Genomic DNA, 24,992 nt, shown 5'->3' on the forward strand with positions numbered 1-24,992 from the left:
TCTATTCTATTGATGTCAGTAGTGTTAGTACTGCTCTCATTTTTCTCTGTTGTTTTCCCTGACCGGACGCTGTGCTTGGCTGCTCGAGGTTTCGCAGGGTGAACGTGACAACTTGATCTCTAACCCAGAGCCCTGTCTGTACTGGTGGAACTGGGCGAATGACACAGCAGATGTTTCTGCAAACAGTTGTCCTGAGGTTTTTAAAGGATTTGCTTCTGCAAATTTGCAATTTAGCTTCTTGTCACCGGTTCGTGAGGACTCCTTTGTGAGATATTATGAAGATCCCAATCGGAAACGCCGTTTCACGAGGCACTGTAAAAGCTAGTGTCTGTCCTGAAGTCTACGCTATTACTAGACGTGCTAGAAGAAAGTAAGAGAAAGGAAACACCATTGTTATATTTCTTTCACTTAGGAGGAATGGAAACCCAAAGAAGTTGTGCCCTTGCCTGTAGACACACCAAGGTGTTTGAGACGGAGCCAAGACCTGAAAGCTTTTCAGTAATTGAATCCCAGGAGAACTCTTTCTCCAGTCTATACACAGTGAAATGAACCTGAACTTTGGACAATTTCATTGCAGTGGTAAAATAATGTCTTCAGAGGCACAGAGCTCACTCTGTCTGCGATGGCTCTGGGATAACTGATGGCAGGAGGCATCTGAAGCCAACGGGAGCTTTGCAGAAATCAGCCCTTGGTCCATTAAAGATTGGAAAATGTCAATAATTGTGCATTTGTGTTGTTTTTCTGTTTGTACAGGACGCCAGCGATGATCGGTTGCTCATTTGTTGTGCACAGAAAGTTCTTTGGAGAGATTGGGCTTCTTGATCCTGGGATGGATGTGTACGGAGGGGAGAACATAGAGCTCGGCATCAAGGTTTGTGACACATTCGTGAGAAAAATTGCACCTAACGGTATTTAAGGAACCCAAAGCAACACTTTAACGAGTTAACATAAACAGTTATTAGAATGCTTCAGGGGAATTGAGCATTAATGTGTTTTATAGCATTTTAATTTAATTTTAAGGGGGAGAATTATTTGCTTTTAGGGGTGAGTGCAATTTTTTCTTTCCTGGACGCTTATCTGTCTGACCTGATGCACAAACCTACTGATATGAAATGCCGTGCCAACGTATACAGGCCCTGGTCACATCACACTGTTACTGTAAATTATAGGTATCTTAAATACCAAAAAAAATACAGTGCCGCTTTCGTCATGTGAGCAGTCCTTAGGGAGGCAGGTGGGACTCCTGTGAGTATCTTAAGAAGAAAGTATTTTACGGGCATTTAGCGTCTGCAAATAAAATATGTTCGCAAAAACTGCTTTTAAAAGTGAAACCCTAATAGCCGTGGGTTTAGAGCTGCCTCAGTGCATCCGCACAGGCGTTTGTCGTTACGGAATCCACTGTGACAGCATCCTTTGATTACTATGTACAATATTAGATGTGGCTTAGTGATTCAAGTGTTTACATACAATGAAGTGATTCATAAGCAACGAATTCAATGTTCAGAAGCAACTTGGGATGGCAAAGTCTATGGAGATTCTTCCAGGCGTGTTTGAGAGTACAGCATTTGTACGTTAACAAGCTGATAGGGAGAGGCTTGAGACTTATAACTGGAAAATTGAATTGACTGTGCTGTTGTAAAAATGAAAAATCATTGTTCAGTTCGTAGATTTACCAGAGGATATTTGCTTTGCTGGTAAATCAGAAGAAACTTAAGAAATCTATTGTTATTGGCTACGGGGAGCAATAATCTCACTTAAACAAGGGAATAGAAATTAAAGGCTTTAAATGCGCCACATAGCTCTTCTCCATTTGAAGTAATTATTGCACATCATCATGCAGCTCGCTTCTTGAGTCTAGAGAGATCCCACTGTAAAGCAAGCTTCTCTTGTGGCTATCCTTATTTGTTTGTTGATGGGATTTTTTCATAATATCATTGTGAAAGTAATCTTTTCACAATTAGTAATTCAACTTATCTGCTAGGTCTTGGGGGGATTTCATCGAAGATTGGCTTCTTAACTGGAAAAATAAGATGGATGTCTCAGGGACAAGTGATGAGCATATGTCCTCTTTTTCACATGCTGAACTCTTCTTTCTGAAGCTAACAAACATCTTTTGGAAAATAATAATCCCCCTCTTCCCCAAGTGACTTTCCCAGGCTTGCTTTTCCAACCCATATGTTTCCCTGCTGCTTGCACTCATATGCTGTGTGTTCTGGTCAAGCTTTTAAAAATATCAGTGGTTTTGAGAGCCAAAATATTTAGGATGTCCACCTTTTAGGACTACGTAGGAAGTAGATTTTCAAAGATTCCCGAGCTCCAAAAATGAGTCTCTGTGCAAGTGTCGTATTTAGTGACCAAGAGCTGATGGCACATCGTTTAATATTCGTTGGCTGTTGTGTATGCAGGTCAGGTAGCTCACACGGAGAGAGGTCCTGGACGTGGCGTGTCGGCGCTCGCCAGATATTTGAGTTCCACTTCATAGTAAGATTTCAGTTGCAAATAGTTTATCCAAGGCTAGTGGTTGGGTGCGTAAGGAGTCTCGATACGCATTGCGGCAGATGGCAGCTCTCAGACGGATCTCTCTGTTTGGAGTAGTCCTGACGTACAGAGGTTGCCAGCCCTTCTGCGCGTGCCTCCAACCTGCCGCGGCTGGGCTCCGTGGCAGCCATATGACTTTACCGGTTATGTAGGACTCTTTGTTCATAAAATGGTTTTAAAGGATCAACTCTAATGGAAAATTAGTAGGCTTTTTGAGGGTGTTTGGCCGTTTTGCCTGATAAGTGGGTGTCTGTAGTCAGAAAAGTAATTTGGTGGTTTCTTATTTGTTTCAGTGATTCTTGGATGAAAATAAATACAGAAAGTACTTCTTTTTCTTTTGATGCTGGTGCAAATTACATCATCTTTCTGAGAATCGTGTAGCATTTTTTAAACATTATATGCTTGTATTACCAAAAGCGCTCAAAGAACAAAAATGAGCTAATAAACCTATTGAGGCTGTGAGGACATGGAAAAATTACAGTTTCAGGCAAAAGCACAAGCTAACTGTATTATGGTAAAATTAAATGCAAGTAATCTGAATAATGAAATGAAATAAATAATTGAGAAGGATGGGCTGTCCTAACCTAGAAGGGTGAAGACCATATACTCTACAAGACTCTGGTTTTATTAATATGCTTCAAATATTCTAAAATAAGCTGTACTGTACCTATGTGCGGTGGAAGAGACAGGCCATATGTTTCTTTCGGTGGCTGAATTCAGTTAGCTAAACGAGAAAGCTCCTGCATGAGCCACTTAAAAACCCAAACCCCCCGTTACTCACGTTCACAAAGGTGGCTCTGGGCTCGCTGCTCTCCCGTACGTGCTGCGAAGCATCCTCGGATCGCTCAGATAATAATAATAAAGCCATTAAGTATGTTGCTGCCCCAGGCAAATTCCTGTTCTGCTTGCGGGGTGGCTTTGGCCCTGACAAGGGGAACATGCTGTTCTCTGTGTTACTGTGTTTTCTTTTATCGCGCTGGAGTGTCTCCAGAAGGTTGTGCTTATTCACTCCTCTTGTCCCTGATGTCCACTACTTCACTTCCCCAGGCAGAATTGAGTCTAATTCCCTTTTTCTTGGCAGAAAGCAGAGAAGTGTTTGCTAAGCAAAGCAGTTTAAGCTAATATTTCAACGGAGAGGTTTTCAACGTGCTTTTTTTTTCTTCTCTCCCCGACCCCCCCAAAGAGTGCCTTGCTATCAAATTATAATAGCGCCAGGACTTTCTTACTGTCTTGTCAGCCACAAGGACCAAAGCTTTGGTCTGTCCCTGCATTAACTCCCCCTGGCAGACCGGGGTGGAAACCTCATCCTTGTGCCCGGCTGGTGACCAGACGGTGCTGGTGAAGCCGCTGGAGCTGGGGTGTGTGGGGACATCCCTTCCCTGGGCTCAGGCTTGCTGCAGGAATAGGGAGAGCGAGTATTGCTCCAAGCTCCCAGGTTTCCACGGCTTGAAAGTGTGGGCGCTGTCTGGGTCCCCACCAGCTCCACGTGTGAATTTTGGCGCGGCTGCTTCTCTGACCGTCTCTGCTCCTTCCGTTGAAAATTTTTATTTTATTTTAAAACTGTTTGTGGCCCTGGCTCTTAGTGACTGTGTAACTAAGTGGGAAGACTGGTTTAGCTGCGTGTCTCGTTTTTTCTCTGCAGGGCGGGCCTCATGGGCTTTTGTGGATAGTCACGGACATTTGCCAAAGATGCTCCATAAAATTGCGCGTGTCTATTTGAATAGAGATGCAAAAGTCTACTGCATGACAGTTGCCATGATTTCTAAGTCTGGGATGGGTTACAAGGTTGTTTTTGGAGTATTTTGTGTTTCTGTCATGCATTGCTAATTAAACTTGAGTTGTCTTTTAGAGATTAATTTAATCAATAAGGATATTATTACTACTTTGATGGTATCATTTGTACAAATTGTCATTCGAGGAAAGCAATTAACTGAGAATGCTTATTAGCTGATCCATCCCACACCTTATTTGGGTAGTAAGAATCGATTATTGAATTCATTAAGAAAAGCACAATTCAGGGATCCTTTTGAGGTTTAATGACTGACTGGAGTTACTTTTTATTATGAATGTTAAATTGTCAGAAGTTTGGGTTGCATCTTTTTAAATGATTTCCAGAGGAAAAGCACAGCATGTCCTCTTAATATCCCAGATTTTTTCCCCCAAATTTATCATCTAGGATCAGTAGGCTGGGTTTCTGGTGCTGTGGGGTGGGTTGCCCCTGGCTGGACACCAGGTGCCCCCAAAGCCGATCTGTCACCCCCCTCCTCAGCTGCACAGGGGAGAGAAAACACGACGAGAGGCTCGTGAGTCGAGATGAGGACAGGGAGATCACTCGGCAATCACCATCATGGGCAAAACAGACTCAACTCGGGGAAAATTAATTTATTACCAATCAAATCAGAGTTGGATAATGAGAACTAAACCCAAATTTTAAACCCCTTCCCCCCACCCCTCCCTTCTTCCCAGGCTCAACTTCACTCCCCATTTCTCTCCCTCCTCCCCCAGAGGCACAGGGGGATGAGGAATGGGAGTTGTGGTCAGTTCATCACACGGTGTCTCTGCCGCTCCTTCCTCCTCAGGGGGAGGACTCCTCACACTCTGCCCTGCTCCAGCCTGGGGCCCCTCCCACGGGAGACAGTCCTCCCCCAACTTCTCCAATGTGAGTCCTTCCCACAGGCTGCAGTCCTTCACCAACTGCTCCAGCGTGGGTCTCTTCCACGGGGTGCAGACCTTCAGGAGCAGACTGCTCCAGTGTGGGTCCCCCACGGGGTCACAAGTCCTGTCAGCAAACCTGCTCTGGTGTGGGCTCCTTTCTCCATGGGGCCACAGGTCCTGCCAGGGGCCTGCTCCAGCGTGGGCTTCCCACGGGGGCTTTGCACCTCCTTCAGGTGCCTCCACCTGCCCCGAGGTGGGGTCCTCCACGGGCTGCAGGTGGAATCTCTGCTCCCCACCATCCTTCCTCCATGGGCTGCAGGGGGACAGCCTGCTTCACCATGGTCTTCAGCATGGGCTGCAGGGGGATCTCTGCTCTGGCACCTTGAGCACCTCCTGCCCCTCCTTCTGCACTGACCTTGGTGTCTGCAGAGTTGTCCTCTCACATCTTCTCACCCCTCTCTCTGGCTGCCGTCTCCACAGCAGTTTTTTCCCCTTCTTGACTCTGTTATCCCAGCGGCGCTGCCACCGTCGCTGATGGGCTCGGCCTTGGCCAGGGGTGGGTCTGTCTTGGAGCCGGCTGGTGTTGGCACTGTTGGCCATGGGGGAAGCGTCTGGCATCTTCTCAGTGCAGCCGCCCCTGTAGCCCCCCTGGCTACCAACACCTTCCCATGCAAACCCAATACAAGCTGCCGAGCCAGCAGGTATGTGCACGGAGCAGGCAGAGTAGCATCCGTGTGCGTAGCTGTAAGGGATGGGAATATGGAGCTTTGAAAATCAAATGGGTACAACGGGGGCATTGAGCGTATTGTCGTTAGTGGGGATTTCTTTAATCATCAGACTCTCATCCCGCAGCCGCTTAGGCACGTAAGTAACCTCATTGCACTGGCAGTGACATTGATCCTCTCCCAGAGGGTACCACGCCTGTGTACCCTTTAGTCTTTCAGAAACCCTTAAAATAGATTAAATAGCATTTTGATGGTACAAATCTCTTCCGCGCGTTTCATCCATGAAGGAGCCCATTTTGTTTATATGGGTACGATTATTCATATGGGGAAATGTTGAGAGGGTCAGGCAAAAAAAAAAAAAAAAAAAAGGAAAGCCATCAAATAGGTGTATTTAGATTCCATAAGGGAGCTTGGCTCTTTCTGCATCCAGAAAATCAAATCCTTCTCTTCCTGCATACATTTTCCATAAAATTAAGCTTATATCTTTTTGTTAAGAAGAATACAGTGAGGATATTTTGAGCAAGCAGTTCTTTCAGCATCCGTGGCTTTGTCAGGTCTGAGGCGAGGGATGGGCAGCCTGTATCCAGCCCTACGGGAGATAGAAATTCCCCCCCGTGGGGTGCTGGGTGGGTTTTTTATTTTCCTCTCTTTTTGTAAAAACAAATATGCTAGCACAGGCTTGCTTTCCCAGCCCAATTGGAAGCACAGGCTCCGGTGCGGATACCCTGTGTCTTTATTGTGCACGTCTCAAATGGAGAGTGATAGACACGAGCATAATGGGGAGCACGTAAACACCATTGCTGGATGGGTATTTTGCCGGGTTTCTACTTGCATGAACCTAATATCTAAATAGTTAGTGCCTGTCAACAAAATAAAAATATCCCTGGTTAGGGTGGAATTTATTTTTATAATGTCAACCAAACGTGCAGACATCTAATATCAGGTGTCACGTTTTTGACTCTGCGATGTGTGTTAGTGCTGTCATTGGAAATGTTGTTTTGCCAGGGCTTTTTGTTTGATCATCTTCAAATGTCTCTCTCTCTCTCTCAGTTCTTCTGATTAATATATTAAAGTCTGGGTGCAGGCAGAGATAGCTGACGGTAGGCAGCACCTGAAATCCCTTTTTAACCACCCTGTCCATCAGCGCCTGGGTGTGAATTCCAGCGTTCCTCCGGTGACTGTCACGTCTGCTGGCTTCACCAGCCGCTGTGCGACGCGCGCGCCGAGGCTTGCAGGATGCGGCGTGTGGTGGGATGCGGGAGATCTGTGATGATGCGTTGTTACATTTTTTATCACTTTGAAAAATAGGAAGCCGAAAAGCATGTAATTTATTCATAAGGCTTTATTAGGCTTGTGAAGGTTCGCTGAGACGCGGTAGTTAGGGTTGAATCAAGTTTCTGGTGATGTGCCGGGTTTTTTTTCCCTGTCTGCACCTAGCTTTGCTGAGACTGAATTAGTCATGAAATTACATATGCAGCAGTGGAGGGTTTTTTTGGGAAATGTGGGGACAAATCAGCCAGAACTTCTGTGGGAAGGACTTTGAGGAGCACAGATAAGGTTTGCTGTGAGATATCTTCCAAGCTTTATTTTGCGGTTGGTTGCAGGAGGTGCCGGTGCATCTGCTGACACGCATTTCTGGTTGCAAGGTAGGAGGGAACATGTCTTTGACTAGTTGAAGGCTTTGGGGTAAAATTACCAGATATCAGTTGCTTTTTCAGGGAGTGTATACTGTTCAAATATCCACTCCTTTTGACATTTCTGAGAATTTATACGGAGGAACTGCAGTCTTCACAAAGATGATGCAGAAGTCAGTGCTGGTGGTGGGGGATGCTCGAGTGGGGCAGTTGGCAGGAGGGAAGGGCATGAAACGCTGGGCTCGCTTGTCAGGGGAAGAAATTTTGGAGTTAGAATCATAGAACGGTTCGGGTTGGAAGGGACCTTAAAGATCATCTAGTTCCAACCTCCTGCCATGGGCAGGGACACCCTCCTCAACTAGACCAGGTTGCTCAAGAGCAAGACCCTGTTTGAAAAGCCAGGGGCTAAACTTTGGTAAAAGGAACGAGGGAACCACCGAAGCGCGGGACAAGTTTTATTTAACAGGCATTGGAGTTGGCCCAGCCTGATCTGCAGGACGAAGCTGCTTGGGCACAGATCCCATCTCCCTCCTTTATCTCCAGGCACAAAAAGCCTCCCTGTAGCACGGAGCAGCTGTAGCAGCAGCGGGTTTGGTGCAGGCTGTCACAGACCTGCCTATGGCTTCCCAGAGACTCCTGCGGTTTAGGAAACAAGAAAACCCACCACCACCCCAAAAAACACCCAACCCCCACAACCCAAATCTGCCCACAATATAAACTCCAGACCTGCTTTTAAAAAGTATTTTATCAGACAGGCACCAAAATCCACTTAGAAATTGGGGCTTATGGCTGTTTCCAAATAAAAATCAAGTTGACTTGGAACAAAATAAGAGGGAGAGTAGGACTGACCTTGGAAAAGGTCTTAGAAATATAGCTTTAGAAATAGTGATACACCGGTAATACATTACCTTTGTGTGCGGCCACAGTCTATTTGTACCTGTACCCCTGTTAGAGAAGTTGATTCTGCTCTTCTGAGTGATCCTTGTGTGGTTGGAAGAAATATTTCCACCACTGAACAATATCCAATCACTGCCTGCATTTATTTTAAGAGCAGGAATCAGTACAAGTATGAATTCAGATCCTATGTTTGGCATTTTACTTGTCAGCTCAGTATTTACTGTAGGTGCTTGAAGATGCTTTATAAGAAGCTCCGGTGTAGTTTTCCAAACTGGTAAAATGCTTTTCATCACAACCGCCTTCATGGAAATGGAGCCATGTTTTGATTATTTTCTAAACAGGCTGTAACCTCTGCGCTGGGAGCCGGGGAGCAGCTCTGCTCTTGCCGCTGCAGTGCTTGGGCGGTTTATAGCTGTCCCTCCTCGGGAAAGGAAATTGCAGGCAGGCAGCTGCAGAGCTCCTGTCTCTCTCTTTCCTCTTGATGGAAAATGATTTGTCATCCCTGCCTGTTACCCGCTGACAGATGGGGACAGGTACAGGGGGGGAAGGGACCGCTATTTTCACCCCCCTGGATTCTAGTGTTTGTACTGACAAGTTGATTTTTACGCCGGGAAGACACTGATCATCTTTGCTGGGAAAGATGATAACTCTTGCAATGCAACGGGCCGCGTGCTGCGGTTGAAATTCATTGGTGGATGAAGAAATCCATTTCAGGACTCAGCTATGCCTTATCTTCACTTGAAACTCTGGCAGGTGTCAGCTTGTTACTGATGGTGCTGGAGCACCTTGCTATGGAGACAGGCTGAGAGAGTTGGGGTTGTTCAGCCTGGAGAAGAGAAGGCTCCAGGGAGACCTGAGAGCCCCTTCCAGTCCCTGAAGGGGCTACAGGAAAGCTGGAGAGGGACTGGTGACAAGGGCAGGGAGTGACAGGACAAGGGGAATGGCCTGAAGCTGAAGGAGGGGAGATTGAGATGAGATCTGAGGAAGAAATTCTTCCCTGTGAGGGTGGTGAGGCCCTGGCACAGGTTGCCCAGAGAAGCTGTGGCTGCCCCTGGCTCCCTGGCAGTGTTCAAGGCCAGGTTGGATGGGGCTTTGGGCAACCTGGGCTAGTGGAGGGTGTCCCTGCCCATGGCAAGGGTGGCACTGGATGGGCTGGGAAGCCTTGCAGGGAAGTAAATTACTGAAGTCCTCTTAAACAGCAGTGATGGGTATGAGCAGCTGAGGGAGGATTCCCATGTCGTTTCAACTGACATATTTCCCTCTGTACTGCAAGGCACAGTGGTTTGCTTCTTTATTGGCCCTCTGGGCCCTGCTGAGTGGAAGCAGCCCTGGGACATCCCTTCCCGTCCCCCGTTGCCTGGGTCATGGTCACGTTTCCAGCACCGAGCACTCATTAATGTGGGGATGATGCATGAGCTGGAGCGGTCCTGGCTCTCCAAGTGCCTGGCGGCTGCAATTTGGTCAGGAATTGCTCAGATGTAGCGAAGTTAGGCCCCCTGAAAGCTGGTTTTATGGCATCACTCCCTGGAGGACAACTGTCCTTTAAAGTATTTCTGGGTATCTGAAACAATAATCCTCTGAAATTTGCTTTCTCCTTTCACTCATCACTATACAAGGTGAGCAGCAGCACATTTACTCTGTGTATGTGCCTACGATGTCTGGGATATAAATTACCCTATAAAACAAAAAATAGGCTTGTGTCTTCCTAAAAACCAAACTGAACTTTGTCTTCTTACAGAAAGCACGCTTGGGAAATGCCAAGAGAAAATTTGACTTGAAATTACGCACCAATAAATGAGGCTCATAATAAACTGAGATGAGGAATGAGGTTTTTTCCATCCCATTATATTCATAAAGCTTGCAGAAAGCTCCCTGTTCATCATGACTGCAAAGGCAAGGTTATTTTTTTTTGTCTTTTCATCTGTCCTGTCTTAGAGAAGATGAACTTGCAATGCACTTGCTGGGGCTATGGGACACCGGGATCTCTTCTCTTCCTCATCCAGAGCCACAAAGTTGATTTTATCACTCTCGCCAGCCTCCGGTGACTCAGGCAGGGTGGTAGCCTCAGACCTCGGAGCGGTCCTGTCTCGTAATCACTGAGCGTTGGGTTTTTTCAAGGATAAGACACTCTCTTCATCAACTACAGATTTCTCCTAGGCCTGAGGATTGTTCCTGGTGAAAATGTAATCAATGCTGTTACACTCCTGTGATTTTCAACCAAAAAAGCTTGTAGTTAGAAATTCCCAACCATCTTTTAGTGTGTTCGGTGTCTGTGTAAGGTTTTGCAGTCATCCTCTCTCAACAGGTCAGGTCAGACCTGTTCATTTTTAGAAATGCAAACACTATTTTCCAAGAGCCCCTGCTGCAATCGCAGCCTTGGCTCTGAGAACTGTTCAAGCTGTATTTCTTTTTCCTCTGAACTCCTCACCAACACGGAACGCAGTTAAAAGGCAGCTGACAGCCTGACGGCTGATGGCAAGAAACAGAGACCATCTGCGTTTCCCTGCGTACGTCCATCCCAGCTCTGCCGAGTCAGCAGAAAATTATAGAAACAGTAATAGTATTCATGACCAAATATTGTCCCAGCCCTGTAGCGAGGCCAGCTTCACTCCCGAGTTAAGGTAGGCCTTTCCATCCTGCCTCCTGCACATGTGTCGTGGTTTTACCCCCGCCGGCAGCTCAGCCCCACGCAGCCACCCACTGCTCCCTGCCCCGACGGGATCGGGGAGAGAATCGGAAGAGTGGAAGTGAGAAAACTCGTGGGTTGAGATAAAAACAGAGTAATAGGTAAAGCAAAAGCCATGCACAAGCAAAGCAAGACAAGGAATTCATTCCCCACTTCCCGTGGGCAGGCAGGTGCTCAGCCATCCCCAGGAAAGCAGGGCTCCATCACGCATAACCGTGACTTGGGAGGACAAACGCCATCACTCCGAACGTCCCTCCCTTCCTTCTTCTTCCCCCAGCTGTATATGCTGAGCACGATGTCATATGGTATGGAACATCCCTTTGGTCACTGGGGTCAGCTGCCCTGGCTGTGTGCCCTCCCAACTCCTCGTGCACCCCCAGCCATCCTGCTGGCGGGCCGGTGCGAGAAGCAGAAAAGGCCTTGGCTCTGTGTAAGCACTGCTCAATAACAACCAAAATATCTCTATATAACAAAACCATCTCTGTATTATCAACATGTTTCCAGCCCAAATCCAAAACGTAGCCCCGTACTAGCTACTATGAAGAAAATTAACTCTACCTCAGCTGAAACCAGGACAACATGCCCTTCAAGCATCCCAGTTTTGCTGGAAGACCCTCGATCACCTCCTGGACTCCCCCTTGAACATCCAAATCCTTTTGAGACCGATATCCTACTCTTTGGCATTGCTTTATAGCACTTCCTTTTTTATCAGCTGACGGCCAGGTTTGGTGGATCGTGCCATGTTACAGTCACCCGTTCCTCCAAGAAACTCAGCCCAGCGTGTCTGTGTGCCAGTCACCTGCCTCCCGACCTTTTGCTTTCCGGTGTTACTGGGCATGGTTTGCCGTTGTGTTGTCACAAGCTCCAGCATGCGGTGAGTGCAAAGCAGATGTAAAACACTTAATAAGGATGTTAACACTTGGTACACGTTCATGCCCGGCGCTGAAGCTTTGCAGAAGGCCCTGGAAGATCTCTGCCTCTGGCAGATTGTGCTGCATCCGGCCCGTGGCTTACTTTGATCTGAAGAAATCCTCTGTGCTTGAGCTTGTTTTAATATACGTGAAGCTTGGTTGGGGTAGGAATTGCATTGTCTTGTGTTCGGAAAAGTTGTTGGTGTCTTTGGATTCAACCAGTATTAATGGCAGTGATAGGAAGTATCAGCTTGTTCAGTCATCTTCTCAAATTAGTTGGCTCATTTCTTCCACAGCTCTTTCAGTACCAGCAGACTTGAGTGACATCTTCAGCGTGACAAGGAGGAGAAAATTCCCAGCAAAATTCAGTGGGAACTAATAATTTATCTCCTTCAGTCATCCTGGAAAATCTCTCTCCTTTTGGACTAGCAAGAGCCTGGCGCTGAATGCATGTCCCTTGATGTGGTATCACTTGAGACTTGCCCTGTGCATTATTGAGAATAACAGTGGAAATAACTAGACATGATTTATGTTTCCCAGTGCATTTATCCTTCAGTCTAGTGTGTCCTTGTGACACTCGATGGAGACTGCAGAGGTGGTGCTCTGTGGGACTCATTTTGAACAGCGTTCACAGTCAGAGCTCCCTGTAAAGTGAATACTATCACAGCAGTGAACTTTCTGGCTTCCCCGTGGTGCATTTATTATTCATAGCAGGACTATTGCCTCATAGATGATCTAATCGCTACGATGCACTACTGCCGTAATGCATAACAGGTAGTTAACCCCAGTAACACTGCACACAGTTTTCCTTCCTCTCCTTGACTTCAGGGTTTTCCCAGGAGTCCTAGGGCAAGGGAAGATGTCACAGCTCGGCCTCTACACCGTGGGCTGCCTCCTCGCGCTGGTATTAACCAGCCAGCCAAACCCCGTCCTCAAGTGCTGTAAGAGTTGGGGTGGTTGACCAAAACTTCCTTGGCTTTGCCCAAAATCTCGTCCACTGAGGTATTAGATACCATGAACCTGTATTAGTATATATTAGGGGTTTTTCTGCCCTCAGGATTTTAGGACTATTTTCAGCATCCAGTTGTGCCCTGAGCTGGTTAGAAGCAGCCGGTCCAGGAAGCTGGTGAGGCAGATCAGAGAATAAAATTCCACCTTTGGCTACCCAGGCTGCGATCCAGCACAGCACTTAACTTTCAAGCACCTGGGCAGTTGTCTTAATGTCTGGGGCACTATTGCGCCTGCTTAAATGTAAGTGGTTTTTAAGTGAATTTCTGGATTGAGGCCTCTAGAGCTGAACTTGAGCCATAAGGGTTAATATTCTCAAACGAATTTTTTCACTGGAAGAAGGTGTTGTTTCTCATCCTTCCCTCCTTGCCCCCTCCAAACAGTTCTTCCATTTTATGAGCTAATTAACTCATCTAGCTTTAAAACACAAGTGCATCCTTCTTGGATTTTGTCATGTGTCACCACCTTCTAGAGAGTTATTATGTCTTATTTGCACAGAAAATACTGGGAGAAGACACCAAGAAGTAAACTAACCTGTTCATTGAATAAATTTATACCTCAAGCTTCAATAGCAAACCCATTATTTCATATTCATCTACAGACACAAAATACGTATTAATTAACCAAAGTACTGCTAGTGGGCATATGCAAATGAAGTGGCATCAATCAAGCCAAGATCACCCTTTCTTTTTTTTACTTTATTAAGAAATACTGCTTTGTGCTGACGGCAATTCCTTAATATCGGATCTGTGCCTTGAAGCTCAGTGCTAGGACCAAAAAGAGAAAGAAAATCAGAATTTCCTAGCGCTGCAGAAACTGCTGCAAATAATGCAGCTTATAATGAAGAATTCATATGTAATCCCATAGAGGAGATAACTGTCTAGATCTGCCTCAGGCACAAAGAACCCAAGTTTATTTTTGTAGGAGGTACTTCGCTCATTCTGTCAAAGCAACAGAGTTAAATGGAGAGAGACAATTAGATATAAATTCACATTTGGACTAAATATATCTAACTTAATATGTAAAATAGAGGTTTCAAGCCTATAGTTCTGCTTTTCCAAGACACAAGGTGATAGCAATACTCAAAGCAATAGAGAACAAAGGATTTCCCGTGTTGGCCTGCTAAGTTCTGACTTTAGGTGGATGATCCTCAGTGTTGCCACCCTTCCTACCCCCCGGGGTGCCAGCGGCCAGGGCACCAGGTCCAGCAGCACCTCCCAAGCTCCTGGCCAGAGGCCCTGGGGGCGCTCCTAGTACGTCAGCTCTCAAGTGCTTCAGGTCTTTGCCCAGCACTTTGCGTGTCCGTGTCCTGCACATCTCCCAAACCTCTCACGGGAGGTGGGTACCTGCCTGCAGGAGAAGGTTGGGTGATGGTCTCATTGCTGACCTGTTCAGCTCAGCAGCCTGCTTCCAGTATCTTTTTTCATCTTACTTGTCGCTTTGGCGTAATTCAAATATTGATTCTGCTAAGGGCATATCAGTGTTTTTATAATTGCTTCTGAGGATGCATTTTGTTTGCTTTCCAATTGAAGGATCTAAGCTGGCTATTACGTGATGAATCAGGACTGTGGGTAGGTGCTGTAGCCTTTAATGTTTAAGAAGAGCAAGCATTAACGTTGCTGGCAAAGACATTGTGAATGGTAAAGAAACTCCTTGCTATGTGATCTTTTCCATCCAGAGATGCTGATCCAGCCACCAAAGGTAACTGTTGATATTCTCCTTTTGCTTACGGGCACTATATGCCCCCCTGTACCTGCCCATTTTGTCCCTGGAGCTCTGGATGGAGAGAATTGGTCCAAATCCCCGGGTTGAAACATCGCTCTGTGGTTCTCCTTGGGTCCCCTGTGCTGGCAGGACACATCCCCCTCTTCTCAGTCCCTCCGAGCAGCCGTGAGCTCCAGGAGGGTAAATCTAAAACCACACCTGAGGCTCGGCTGTGGCCTCTTTTGGTCTGAGTTGATTGGCTTGGCAGCTGGAGAATTATGAACAAACACAAAGAAAGTTTGCATCCAGAAGTAAAATGTTTCCTTTCTCCTTCTTTCCTGGGATTTTGGGTTTAAAACCATATAAATGTACAGATTTACATCTGTTTTCTATTCAAAACCTTAGCTTTGGCCATTTGTACTTGAAACTCAGTGCGGGTCTGCAAAAAGCTTATGTTCCTTATTGGATTTTTCCAGGATCGGGAGCCTTGGCTTTGGCTGTGAACATGAAAAACCATTCCTGTAGCTTTGGTTTCTGCTCAGCCAGCTCCAGATCCCATAATATCTCACCGTGCTGGTGAACTTGGATTTTGGCAAGCTTTGTTTTCTCCTTATCTGTTCTTGCTCCAGTGGCATCTCCAGTGGGTGCTCAGAGGTAGTGAGTCACAGGAGGTGACACATTGCTGCCTGCCCCAGGGGTTCCTCTCTCGCCTGCTTTAATGGCCAGCACAGATGTCTCTGTTCAACACAATCTGAAAAACCCCGAGCTGGAAAAAAATGCAGGGATTTCTGATCTTCTAGGCAGCCCTCGCTCTGAGCTATCCTCACAGCCCCCAAACCCTTCTGTTCCCACCAGGGACATCCTGCAGCCGTACCCACAAGCAAGGGGCAGTGTGTGGCTGTGGGACCCAGAGACCAGCACATTTTGCCAGAGCACCCAAAAGGGTGACCAGCCACATTGTCCATCCCAAGCCCCTTCACAGCTCTCACTACCTACATTATTAGAGGGCTGCAACCACATTTCTAGTCCAAGCTCACCACAGCCTCCGAGTCCCCGGTAGTTTTCTTGTGTTTCTGCTGCCCAGAGAGGGAGGAACCGCTGCCCACTGTTGAGGTTGTTGACGTGCCATGGTGACAGGTCACTGGCTCTGCTTCCTGCCCAGCCGTTCTCCTTGCCACACCATGCATAGCCTCTCTTACTGACCATATCTGCTTTACTTGGACTTGGCCTCTTGACCACGGGTTTGCTGAACCCCCGTGTCTGTGTGTAGGGCCCCCATCTTGTCTGATGATGCGTCTCCATGTGCTTCCAAGGCCATGGAGCACAAGGTTCAAAATACAGAAGACTTTAAAATGATTAAGAAAGCAAACCTGTCTGATCACTCCCTCCGAGGTCTCAGTTACTCAGATTTGTACAAGCTGCAGGAACAGCATACAGACCTTTTTAAGCAGGACATCTTAATGGTAATTTTTGATGACAGTCTAAAATCAGTCAAGTGAACCATTTTAAAAGCCATTCAAAACCGTTCATTTACATAATCTGCTGCTTTTGTCAAATACATGAAAGAGTGTCTTGTCATGTCTTTTGTCTCATTTTCACAAGAGTTATGTTGTCTATTTAGATTATATCACAGGAGCAAACAGTTGTTCAGGGATTATCATTGGTGTGATACAAGGAGAACATTCAAGAACAGTAACAGGGTGGTTACCTCCTCAGCTGGATCTGCCATTGATTTTATTTTTTTTCCTGACATCTAAGTGCAGTATACAGTAACTAGAGCTGCATCCAGCGTTGATTCTGGTCCCCAGTATAAGGTGGAGCACATGGAGAATTTCGGATGAGCAAAGTGTTCTTTTTTGTCTGCCCAGGCAAGGTGAGGGACCAGAGGCAGATACGGGTTCAGCATGTTTTGAAGTCTCTGTGGAGCAGGTTTGGTGTGGTGGGGTGTTTTGGTGTAAGGACCTGGTGACACGGGGATGTCACCATGGAGGGCAGCGTGGCCACGGCGGGGACTGAGGGGGACAGGAGTGTCCTGCTGTGGACGCTGTGGGCCAGACCCCAGCTCCCTTTGGAAGGACATGCTTCTGAGGAAAAGGTCTGTCAATGGGGTGGAAGATGGAGCAGGTGTGCCCGTCTCATTCGTGCCTTCTCTGCCTCCAAGAGCTGCTGCTCTTGGTAGAGATTTGCACCTCAGGCCAGGGAGCTTGGCTGTATATTCTGCTTCGATTTCAGCCAGAAAGTGCCTCTTGTTTCTTAAAATCTCCGTTGGCTTTAAAAACATTTATGGCAACTGTATGTCCATTTTTTTTGCGAGGGACACTTAAACACTGAACTGCTCCTCTCCTCCCCTCTTGCCAGCATCTTTCTGAACAATAAAATTGAGATCTACCTACGTAAAAACTGAGCACCCTGGGGAAGCATGTGTCTGGGTGCTTTGATTTCATTTGGTCTGGGGGAACGCCTCCTTCACGGTGTGGCAGTCTGCGTGTTTAATGGATTTGCTTGGCTTCTTCTGTGACACGTATAAAGGGAAAAATGTGTTTATTGGTATCAAATTTAGAAGACCTGTAACGTTTAAAAGGCAGATATGTTCAGTGCTTCTGAAAATGTGATATGAAATGGGAAATTGTCAGTTTTGCTATCTTTGCAGAAGTTCTCTCAGCTTTACTGACCAGGCTTCTGCGATGCGGTTATAATCCAAGTCCTAAAAAACTGAATGTATAATAAAATACCTATGGCATGTCATCATTTTTGGTTATATTACTGTAACTGGTGTATATATCTAAAGGCAATCATCGCTGTGGAGGAGGGAGGAAAATGCAGAGAGTGCTTTAAATTTCTTTAGACATTGAAACATCTGAAGGAGGAACTATAATGGTAATATACAATAAACTTCTTTTTTTATCTTCTCATAAAATTGCATCTCTCTTCCTTTTTCTCCTTAAGTTGATCTCACTTCCAGTCTGCAGGTTTCAGAAATAAATCGATGATTAACTAAACAACAGGTATTCATAAAACCCCTTGGTTTATAGCAACATTTGAAGTAGCGCACAGAACGTGCTTTTCAAGCAGATATACACACCTTAGGTACGTTAGTCGAACTGTAGATAAATGAATAGTTATATCTGGTAGAGCTTGGGTTCAGTTGTACTTATCCTGCTGCTGTAAATTCATGTAGGTTTATGGAGGGAGAAGAGCAATATTTTTTTATAGCTGCAGGAGACCTGGCCCAAGGCTGAAGATCTCCAGGCATTGCACTGAGGGAATGATATTGCTTCTGCTGAGTTTTTCTGGCTTAAGAGCACATCTCAAGAAGTGCAAATGAGATTTTATTTTTTTTTCCCCCTGGATTTCCATATTTCAATTCCAGTTAAGAGTAAGTCCTGGGGCATTTTGGGACCAGCTGCTTTCATTACTGGAAAGCATTACTGTAAAGGAAAAAGGAGAAATTTATTCTAAATGAGAGCGTGTAGTAGATTATTCTCATTGAAAGCATTTAGCTCTTGGCAAATGTGTGTCATGTAAACAGAATAGATTGTAAAGAATATCTGATAACGTCGACTGACGAGCATGAAAAGCCTATTGTACAAATGCTCTTGATAATCACCTGGAAGGGTCCGTAGCTTTCAGAAGTAAACACACGTGCAGGTGTCTCTGTTGGCATTACTTCAGAGGTGTTTGGTACTTTAAATGTAGAGGTATTGGTATGGTTGACCCATATTTGATGTAGGGTCATACGTGGCCCACTGATTTGTCTGCTGATGTCCGTCCTTTTCTTTCTGGAACTCTGTCCTCTGTGCAGGGAGGTGGGGATTGGTGTTACAGTGGCTCATTGCGAGCAGCTTCTGAAAACATCATCTCTGTGTTGGCGGCAATTGAAAAGGTAACAAAAACACGGGGATTTGTCAGGGAAGGAGCTGAGAATAAAGGCGGGGACATTGCTGTGGCTGCCCACACCCTGAACTGCACTGTGTAGCTCCTGGACCTCAGTGTCAAAAAAGATGACTTAGAGTTGGAAACGGTTCGGAGGAGGGCAGTGGGGGTAATGGAGGGTACAAAAGGGCTCCTGCATGGGGAAGTGCTCAGCGGAGAGGGCACCTGGAGCATGGATAGCGGAGGAGGATGTGGGAAAGCTGCAAAATCTGAAGTGGCACAGAGCAAGTGAATGGAGAGCGGCTTTTTCTTGGGCTCTTTCAGAGGGACACGTGCCGGAGGGAGCACAGGGGCATTTGGAAATGCTGAAGAAGATGCTTCTTCACGGTGTTTGTGGGCACTTGGCTGCTAAAACTTCACTTGCTCAGCAAGTGCCTGGATTAATTAATGGATGAAAAATCCAGTGAGGGCTATTAAATTTAGAGAGACTGTCTCTGGCTGTAAACGTCCCCCACATCTCTGCCTGAGGGTGGGCGCGAGCTCTGGGACAGCAGCACCACACGTTTCTCCTCTTCACCAAGCAGCGGCTGTTGGCCACATCCAGCTTCACTTCTCAAAACCTTGGCCTGAATTTGGCTGAAAGCAGAGATTGACTCCTGAACGTTATCCTTGCTCGGCTTATTCAAGTCTCTTCTGCCCCACCTATTTCCACCTGGTTTTCCGGTGCATGCAGAAGTGGTGCCACCTCGGATGTGGCCACCTGGTTGTGGCCGTTGATGGTGCTGCAGCGCCGGGCTTCTTAGTTGAAGCTTCTCCTCTTGCATCTCTCACTGAAAAATCCTGGAGGGGATTGTGTGTCCTTTATAATGAGAAGAAAGAGTTGGGCACTTGGAATGATTCATCCTGCTTAAGTTTAACTCCTGCGGTGGGAGTTTGGATAAATGCCTGAGGCTGGATGCCTACGGTTTGGATCGCTGAGAAGAGACGCGTCTTACAGTCCTTATTTCACCTCTGTGTGTGTGGCCTCGCTTCACAACTCGTGTGTGTTTATAGGACAATGCTGGGAAAGCCATAAAGCACAGAAGATGCACACAAGTTTACAGCAAGTGATTTCCAAGTTGTTTCTGCGCCCCGCCGCCAGCTACGTCGTAATGTGTAGGGGAAGCGCTCAGCAGCAAGGCAGGATTTCTTCTGACAGAGCAAATCAGCTCAAAATCTCCTTGCAGGCGAGGTTAAGCACAGCAGACCCAGATCTGTCAAAACTACACTCATTTCATCATCAAGGCAGACAGTGTCCTCTCTTCTGCTGTTGGGAGTGTGGTATTTGTTAACCCTTTACCCCCTTCCTTTCTCAATCCGTGTCCTTTAATCAGCTGTTAATCAGATTAGCGTGCCTGACTTCATCCTGCTCGGCGCCGCTGTACTTGCCAGCCCATCTGAGCCAGTTAAAAGTCAGCATTGGCAGATATTACAGATTTTTCTATTTGATTTTTTTCCTGCTGTTGCTCCCCATTTGACCCTTCCTCGTACATCACTAGTAGAGATGCTCGAAGATTGCATCCGTTTCCTTTTGCGCGGATGCTGCATTTGCCATCCTGTTCTGCAGCGAGGGCTGATGCATCAGCGCTTTCGTTTTAAAGCGCTTTAGGCAGGTTTAGATGTGCCATAAAAATGTGTGCTGTCTGAAAGTTGATGCACAGGTAGCAGGGACATGCACGCTGGCATTGATGAGTTGTGGAGATGCAGCTGACAGAGTAGACATCTCAAATGCGGTTTCTGGAACTGCCGTTGTTGCCAAAATTTGTTTTTTCACATGAACAGTAGGTTAGAAAGAAGACGAACAGAATCAATGCGTCACTGGAGCTTAGGTGAAAAAAATCACTGCAGGAGACATTTATACTCTCCAGAAGAGCAGCTTTGAGAAATTGTCCCCACCTTAGGAAAGATGTTTCTCTTCTAACAGTGATTGAAGTGTTGCTTTAAAAAGAGAAAAAGGAAAAATTTTGAGGATGCTTGAAGTGTAGTGAAACAGCTGATATCTTACAGTCCCGGGGCTGGGCCAAGGAAAGACAGGTCTCAGCGGCCTTAACACCAGCACTACATGAAAAGTCTGCAGCCAGCAAACATGACACCACGAGCCTGAACTATCAATGTGAAGCAGTTCTTGCCTTCCAGCGAACAACGTGACAGTCAATCCACTTATCTTAAATACTTACTAACACACTGGGTAAGAGCCAGACACTTCACTCCTACAAAAACCGATCGCTGCTTCTTCCTCGTTTATCATCTCAACTGTAAGTTTTCCTTTCTAATGCTCAGCCAGTGCTGGACCATCCTGTGCCGTAACTGATCCATCACCTGTTTCGGATAACCAGCTCTGGCCCTAATCTTCAGCGAGTGTTTTGGGATTGCCCTGTGCAGGGGGAGGACCTGCCTGTAAAAGTCTCATTCCCCGACTGTCATTATCTACTTTTTTTCTTTTCTATATCAGTTTCTCTGAAAGGCAATGCTATTTAAAGGCAACAAATGTTCTTCCCAAACATGTACAAATACAAAGCATATTTCACGATGTCTTGCCTTGCGGTTCCTGCATGTTGCGTAAGAATTGCTGTTTAAATTATGGTGATGTCCTGGAAGTGGCATGATCTTAAAGAAGTGAGCTAACGTATTTCCCCATAAACATGTGCAAGGCAGCAAGTAATAATTAAAGTTACTTAAACAAGCCTATTTTCCTGTTCTCATGCTTTTCTGCAACAAATTCCCTGTAGGAAGAAAATGGCAATTCCTTGGTGTTAGCTAAGGGGAAATCTTCAAGCATAAAACAGAGTAAGCCCACCTGTTTTTATGAATTTTGCAAGTATAAAAAGGGAGTCTTTATTCCGACATTTTCATGTTTCTCTTTGTTACCATCACAGCAGGTGGAAATTTTTTGTTGAAACAGGATGTCTGGATCTCTGGCATCTTTATTGTTCTCATCAGCATGTCCTCAGATTGGAGTATCGCTGAATTTAAGGAACTGCAGAACCCAAGTTTATTGCCAAGACCCTGTTTGATGATGAAATAAGTGGTGACGAAACAGCAACGATGAGCATGATGAATTCCTAAGCAAGGAAATACAAGACCTCACGCCATGCAAGAAATCTTTTAGGCATCAAGAACGCATTCATAGGCATCATTTCCAGGGCAGGGAGCTGCTCCCAATGCCAGCCCCTTCATTTTGCTCTGCTCTTCTCCTTTCTAGATGCCTTCAACAGACAGCAGAAGGAGATGTGGACAGGCACATGGTTTTCTTTATAATCCAGTTGGCTCGTCCTCGACAGAGTTGTCCTGGCCTTCCACTGGTTGTGATATAAATGTTTTCAATAAATTGAGTCGTGTAACATTGGCCTTGCTCTGCTCTCAAGGTCTTTGGAAGATGTGTGATTGTGCCTGCTCACGATATAGAAAATAATTCCCCTGGCTGAGGATGATTTAATAGCGTATTTGAAAATGTGTTTTCCCAGAGTGTTTCATCAGTTTCCTGTTTTGATAATTGCTGCTGCATTGAAGTAATGCTCCTGGATGGCATCTGAGTCAAACCACTGGTCCCGGTGGAACTGAACCTTCCTTTTAAGTGTGTGGGATTGATGCTGATAATAGTAATAACACTTTGCACTTCTCTAGGTCATATTTTCCATGGGAGATTTGCAGAGTGCTTTCCAAACCTGTGATCTGGATGCAATAAAGGAATTGGGTTAGGCTTGGCGCTTGCTCGTCTCCAGTGCCTGCTGGTTTCCGTGAAGTTTGATTGGGGTCTGTCATCCCAGCGGTGCATTTCAGAGGATCGGGGCCGTGCAGAGGTGCGGTGCTGCCGCCGCCATCTGGGGGCACGCTCGGGACCCCCAGCTCTCCTCTCCAGACTCACTGCGTTGCTGGAGCACCCACGCTTTGTGGTTTTGCAGGTGGCCAGGAGCTATTGAGGCTCTTGAGGCTGCTTGGGAGCGGTTTGCAGAGGGATTAAATGCACGGCCCGATGTCAGTCCGTGGGACCGCAGCGAAGGCGGCTCTCCCCAAACCGCCCTGCAGCACAAGCACCCCCACTCCCATACTGGGGCTCCCCTGCCCTTCCGCTCCCTTCTGCTCCAGAAACGCAGCCTGAGCAGGTTTTCTAAAAGCAGGAGAAGATGCAGCTATAGTTATTTTTGCAGGAAAAAAAGGCCAGTGAGCTTCTACGTCCAGGCAGAGGGGGTTTTCACAGGGTGAGAACCACATGCATCAGTCGTAAGAGATTGTGATTTCCAAGAGCTGTGTGTGAGTCCTGTATCAGCCAGGCTGAATCTTCAGGCAGGGTTTTGCTCAGGCTGTAGCAGAGGTTAGTTGGTGCGGTTTGATGTGGATACCCACAGCACCAAATCCTGCCTGCGTGAACTTGGCCTGCACCAGCATCATGTCATCGTTTATATCTGGTCTCCGGATAAAATATGCTACATTAACGAATATTGCTTGTTTATGTAAAAACGACAGGAAAAAATCATCTCCCTCCCTGGCGTTGCTCCATCCTGGGAAAGGCTAAAGGGAAACGGAGACTCAGTACCTCTGCAGCACATCCCGTGGTTGAGCCAGATGTCCTTGAGAGCAACGCCAGAGCGTTTCAAAGGAGTGCTTTTTGCTGAGGATGAGTGTTACAGGCTGATACTTCTGTGACCTGCGAATATCTGGGACTGGGTGGTCCGGCAAACATTGTACATTATAAAATAGGTCCGAGAGGGAAGCGCAGCAAACCTGGCGACGGGAAGGGCAGCCGCAGCCTGTGCGTGGAGTGTACATAGCCTGGGGCAAAACATTACTTAAACCTCTTGCTGCTGTGGACAAAGTGGCTCCTGGTGTTTTTCTGCAAACAGTCTGCTTAATCCCCGGGGAAGGCGGGTTTCTAATTGAGGAGCTGCGTGCTGTGTATTCACCCTGAGCTCTGATTTATGTGTGCTGCTATTGGAATACATATTCATGACATTTTTTGCATAAAGTAAAGCAAATTATTGTTGTGAAAATATATAGGGCAAGAATCCCTTCAATTTGTTACCTCCTGAAGTGTCTCTTGTGATTCGAATGAAATGCAAAGTGGCGGGTCAGGGTTTGCATTAGTCGGGGAGGGAGGGGGGGGTCATACGTTAGAGAGCCGTCCTTTCGTGAAAGAGGTGTGGAGGATTCGTAAATGCTGAGAGACCCTATCGTTCATCATTGGTTGTATCCTCAGATCCCTCTCTGGCTTCGATCAGAGTATGACATCGGTTATCATTATTGGTTATATTCTAGTCTAGGAACTGCTGAGGTTGCTATAATACATTCTGCTCATCGACGTGGCATGTATAGAATGCGGGTTAACGGAGCTCCAAACATACCTGAGACTGGCTTTGCTGTCCCCGCACTGTCCCTCGAAACCAGCACCAGTTTCTGTATGGTTTTTGGAACATGTTGCGGTATTTGTGTGGGGCTTCGGGGTTACTGCTGAGTCCCGTGGCCTCACAACCTGTTTATATTAACGTGCTCATCCTGCAGCTGTAAATCTGTTACGTGCTTACCAACTATCCAAGTCTTTTGGCAATAAGCAGAGAAGGTGGTTGAAATCGTTGTCTGAGCTGGATAAATTGCTCTGCGTGCGTTGTTTGCCCAGCCCTGGAACTGGCCACCGTGTCGTTCAAGATGAGTTACGGGGGCGCAGGTAACTTGCGCTGCCTGCCTGTGAGTGAAGACCCTTGTCCTTCATCATCGCTGCCAGAACCTGGCAAATCAAAGAAACGAGGGAGAGGAGGTGCTTAGCAAGCGTGAGGCTGATTTCTGATTAAATGTGAGCTTTTAGCATGCTATGTTGACGAGATCTACTGTTAAATTAATACACTGTGAACTCTAAATAATTACTTGAAGGAAAAAAAGAGCTTGAAATGATGGATTACTTACCAGCATGCCGAGTGTTTCCTGAATGGAAGACAGGTTGCTACTGCTTCTCTCCTGGAGAGAAAAATACTTTGAAAAAGACTGTGCCTGGGTCTGTCTTGTGCAAATTCAACCTCCTTTCCTCTTCTGTTTGAATTATAAAATCTTTCTGTTTGTTTTATACAACCATTCGATTGGCTTTGGGAAGGAACACGATGTTATTTACTGTGCTTTAGCCTTGTACTTTAATCTGTTTTTTAGTAGCAGAACAAATTAACTGCTTTCTCCGTCTCTGGTGAGGGAGCTCTGGTTCAGAGCCAGCTTAGCCTCAAAACAAAGGATGCTTTTAGTCACCGCATCTTCCCAAGCTCCCATCTTCGGTGGATTATTTTATTATTCTTCCTCTGATTTGATATCAAAAGTGGATATGTTTAAAGCTATATAATTACAA

General features: G+C 46.3%; 1 protein-coding gene and 1 long non-coding RNA gene across 5 annotated transcripts in view; one reads left to right on the forward strand and one right to left on the reverse strand.

Annotated features, from left to right (window-relative positions):
- Positions 1-24,992, forward strand: part of GALNT17 (polypeptide N-acetylgalactosaminyltransferase 17) — a 215,337-nt gene that overhangs the window by 136,366 nt on the left and 53,979 nt on the right. Inside the window, exon 6 of one of the 2 annotated variants that reach the window (XM_075771688.1) lies at positions 754-871. The exons of the other annotated variant lie outside the window; for it this stretch is intronic. Coding sequence (XP_075627803.1) covers positions 754-871 — 118 coding nt within the window. The remainder of the gene's footprint in view (positions 1-753; positions 872-24,992) is intronic. 2 annotated transcript variants of the gene reach the window in all.
- Positions 11,614-24,689, reverse strand: LOC142604556 (uncharacterized). Of its 3 annotated transcripts, none has more exons than XR_012838422.1 (5): positions 24,566-24,689; positions 24,190-24,389; positions 17,152-17,270; positions 16,129-16,176; positions 11,614-15,026 (listed from the first exon to the last, which is right to left on the reverse strand). It is a non-coding gene; the product is annotated as an uncharacterized LOC142604556 (long non-coding RNA). The 3 variants fall into 3 exon arrangements; XR_012838424.1 differs by lacking the exon at positions 11,614-15,026 and adding an exon at positions 15,193-15,524; XR_012838423.1 differs by lacking the exon at positions 11,614-15,026 and having other exon boundaries at positions 15,939-16,239.

The sequence above is a fragment of the Balearica regulorum genome, chromosome 19 (genome assembly GCF_011004875.1).
Source record: "Balearica regulorum gibbericeps isolate bBalReg1 chromosome 19, bBalReg1.pri, whole genome shotgun sequence".
Classification (NCBI taxonomy): domain Eukaryota; kingdom Metazoa; phylum Chordata; class Aves; order Gruiformes; family Gruidae; genus Balearica; species Balearica regulorum.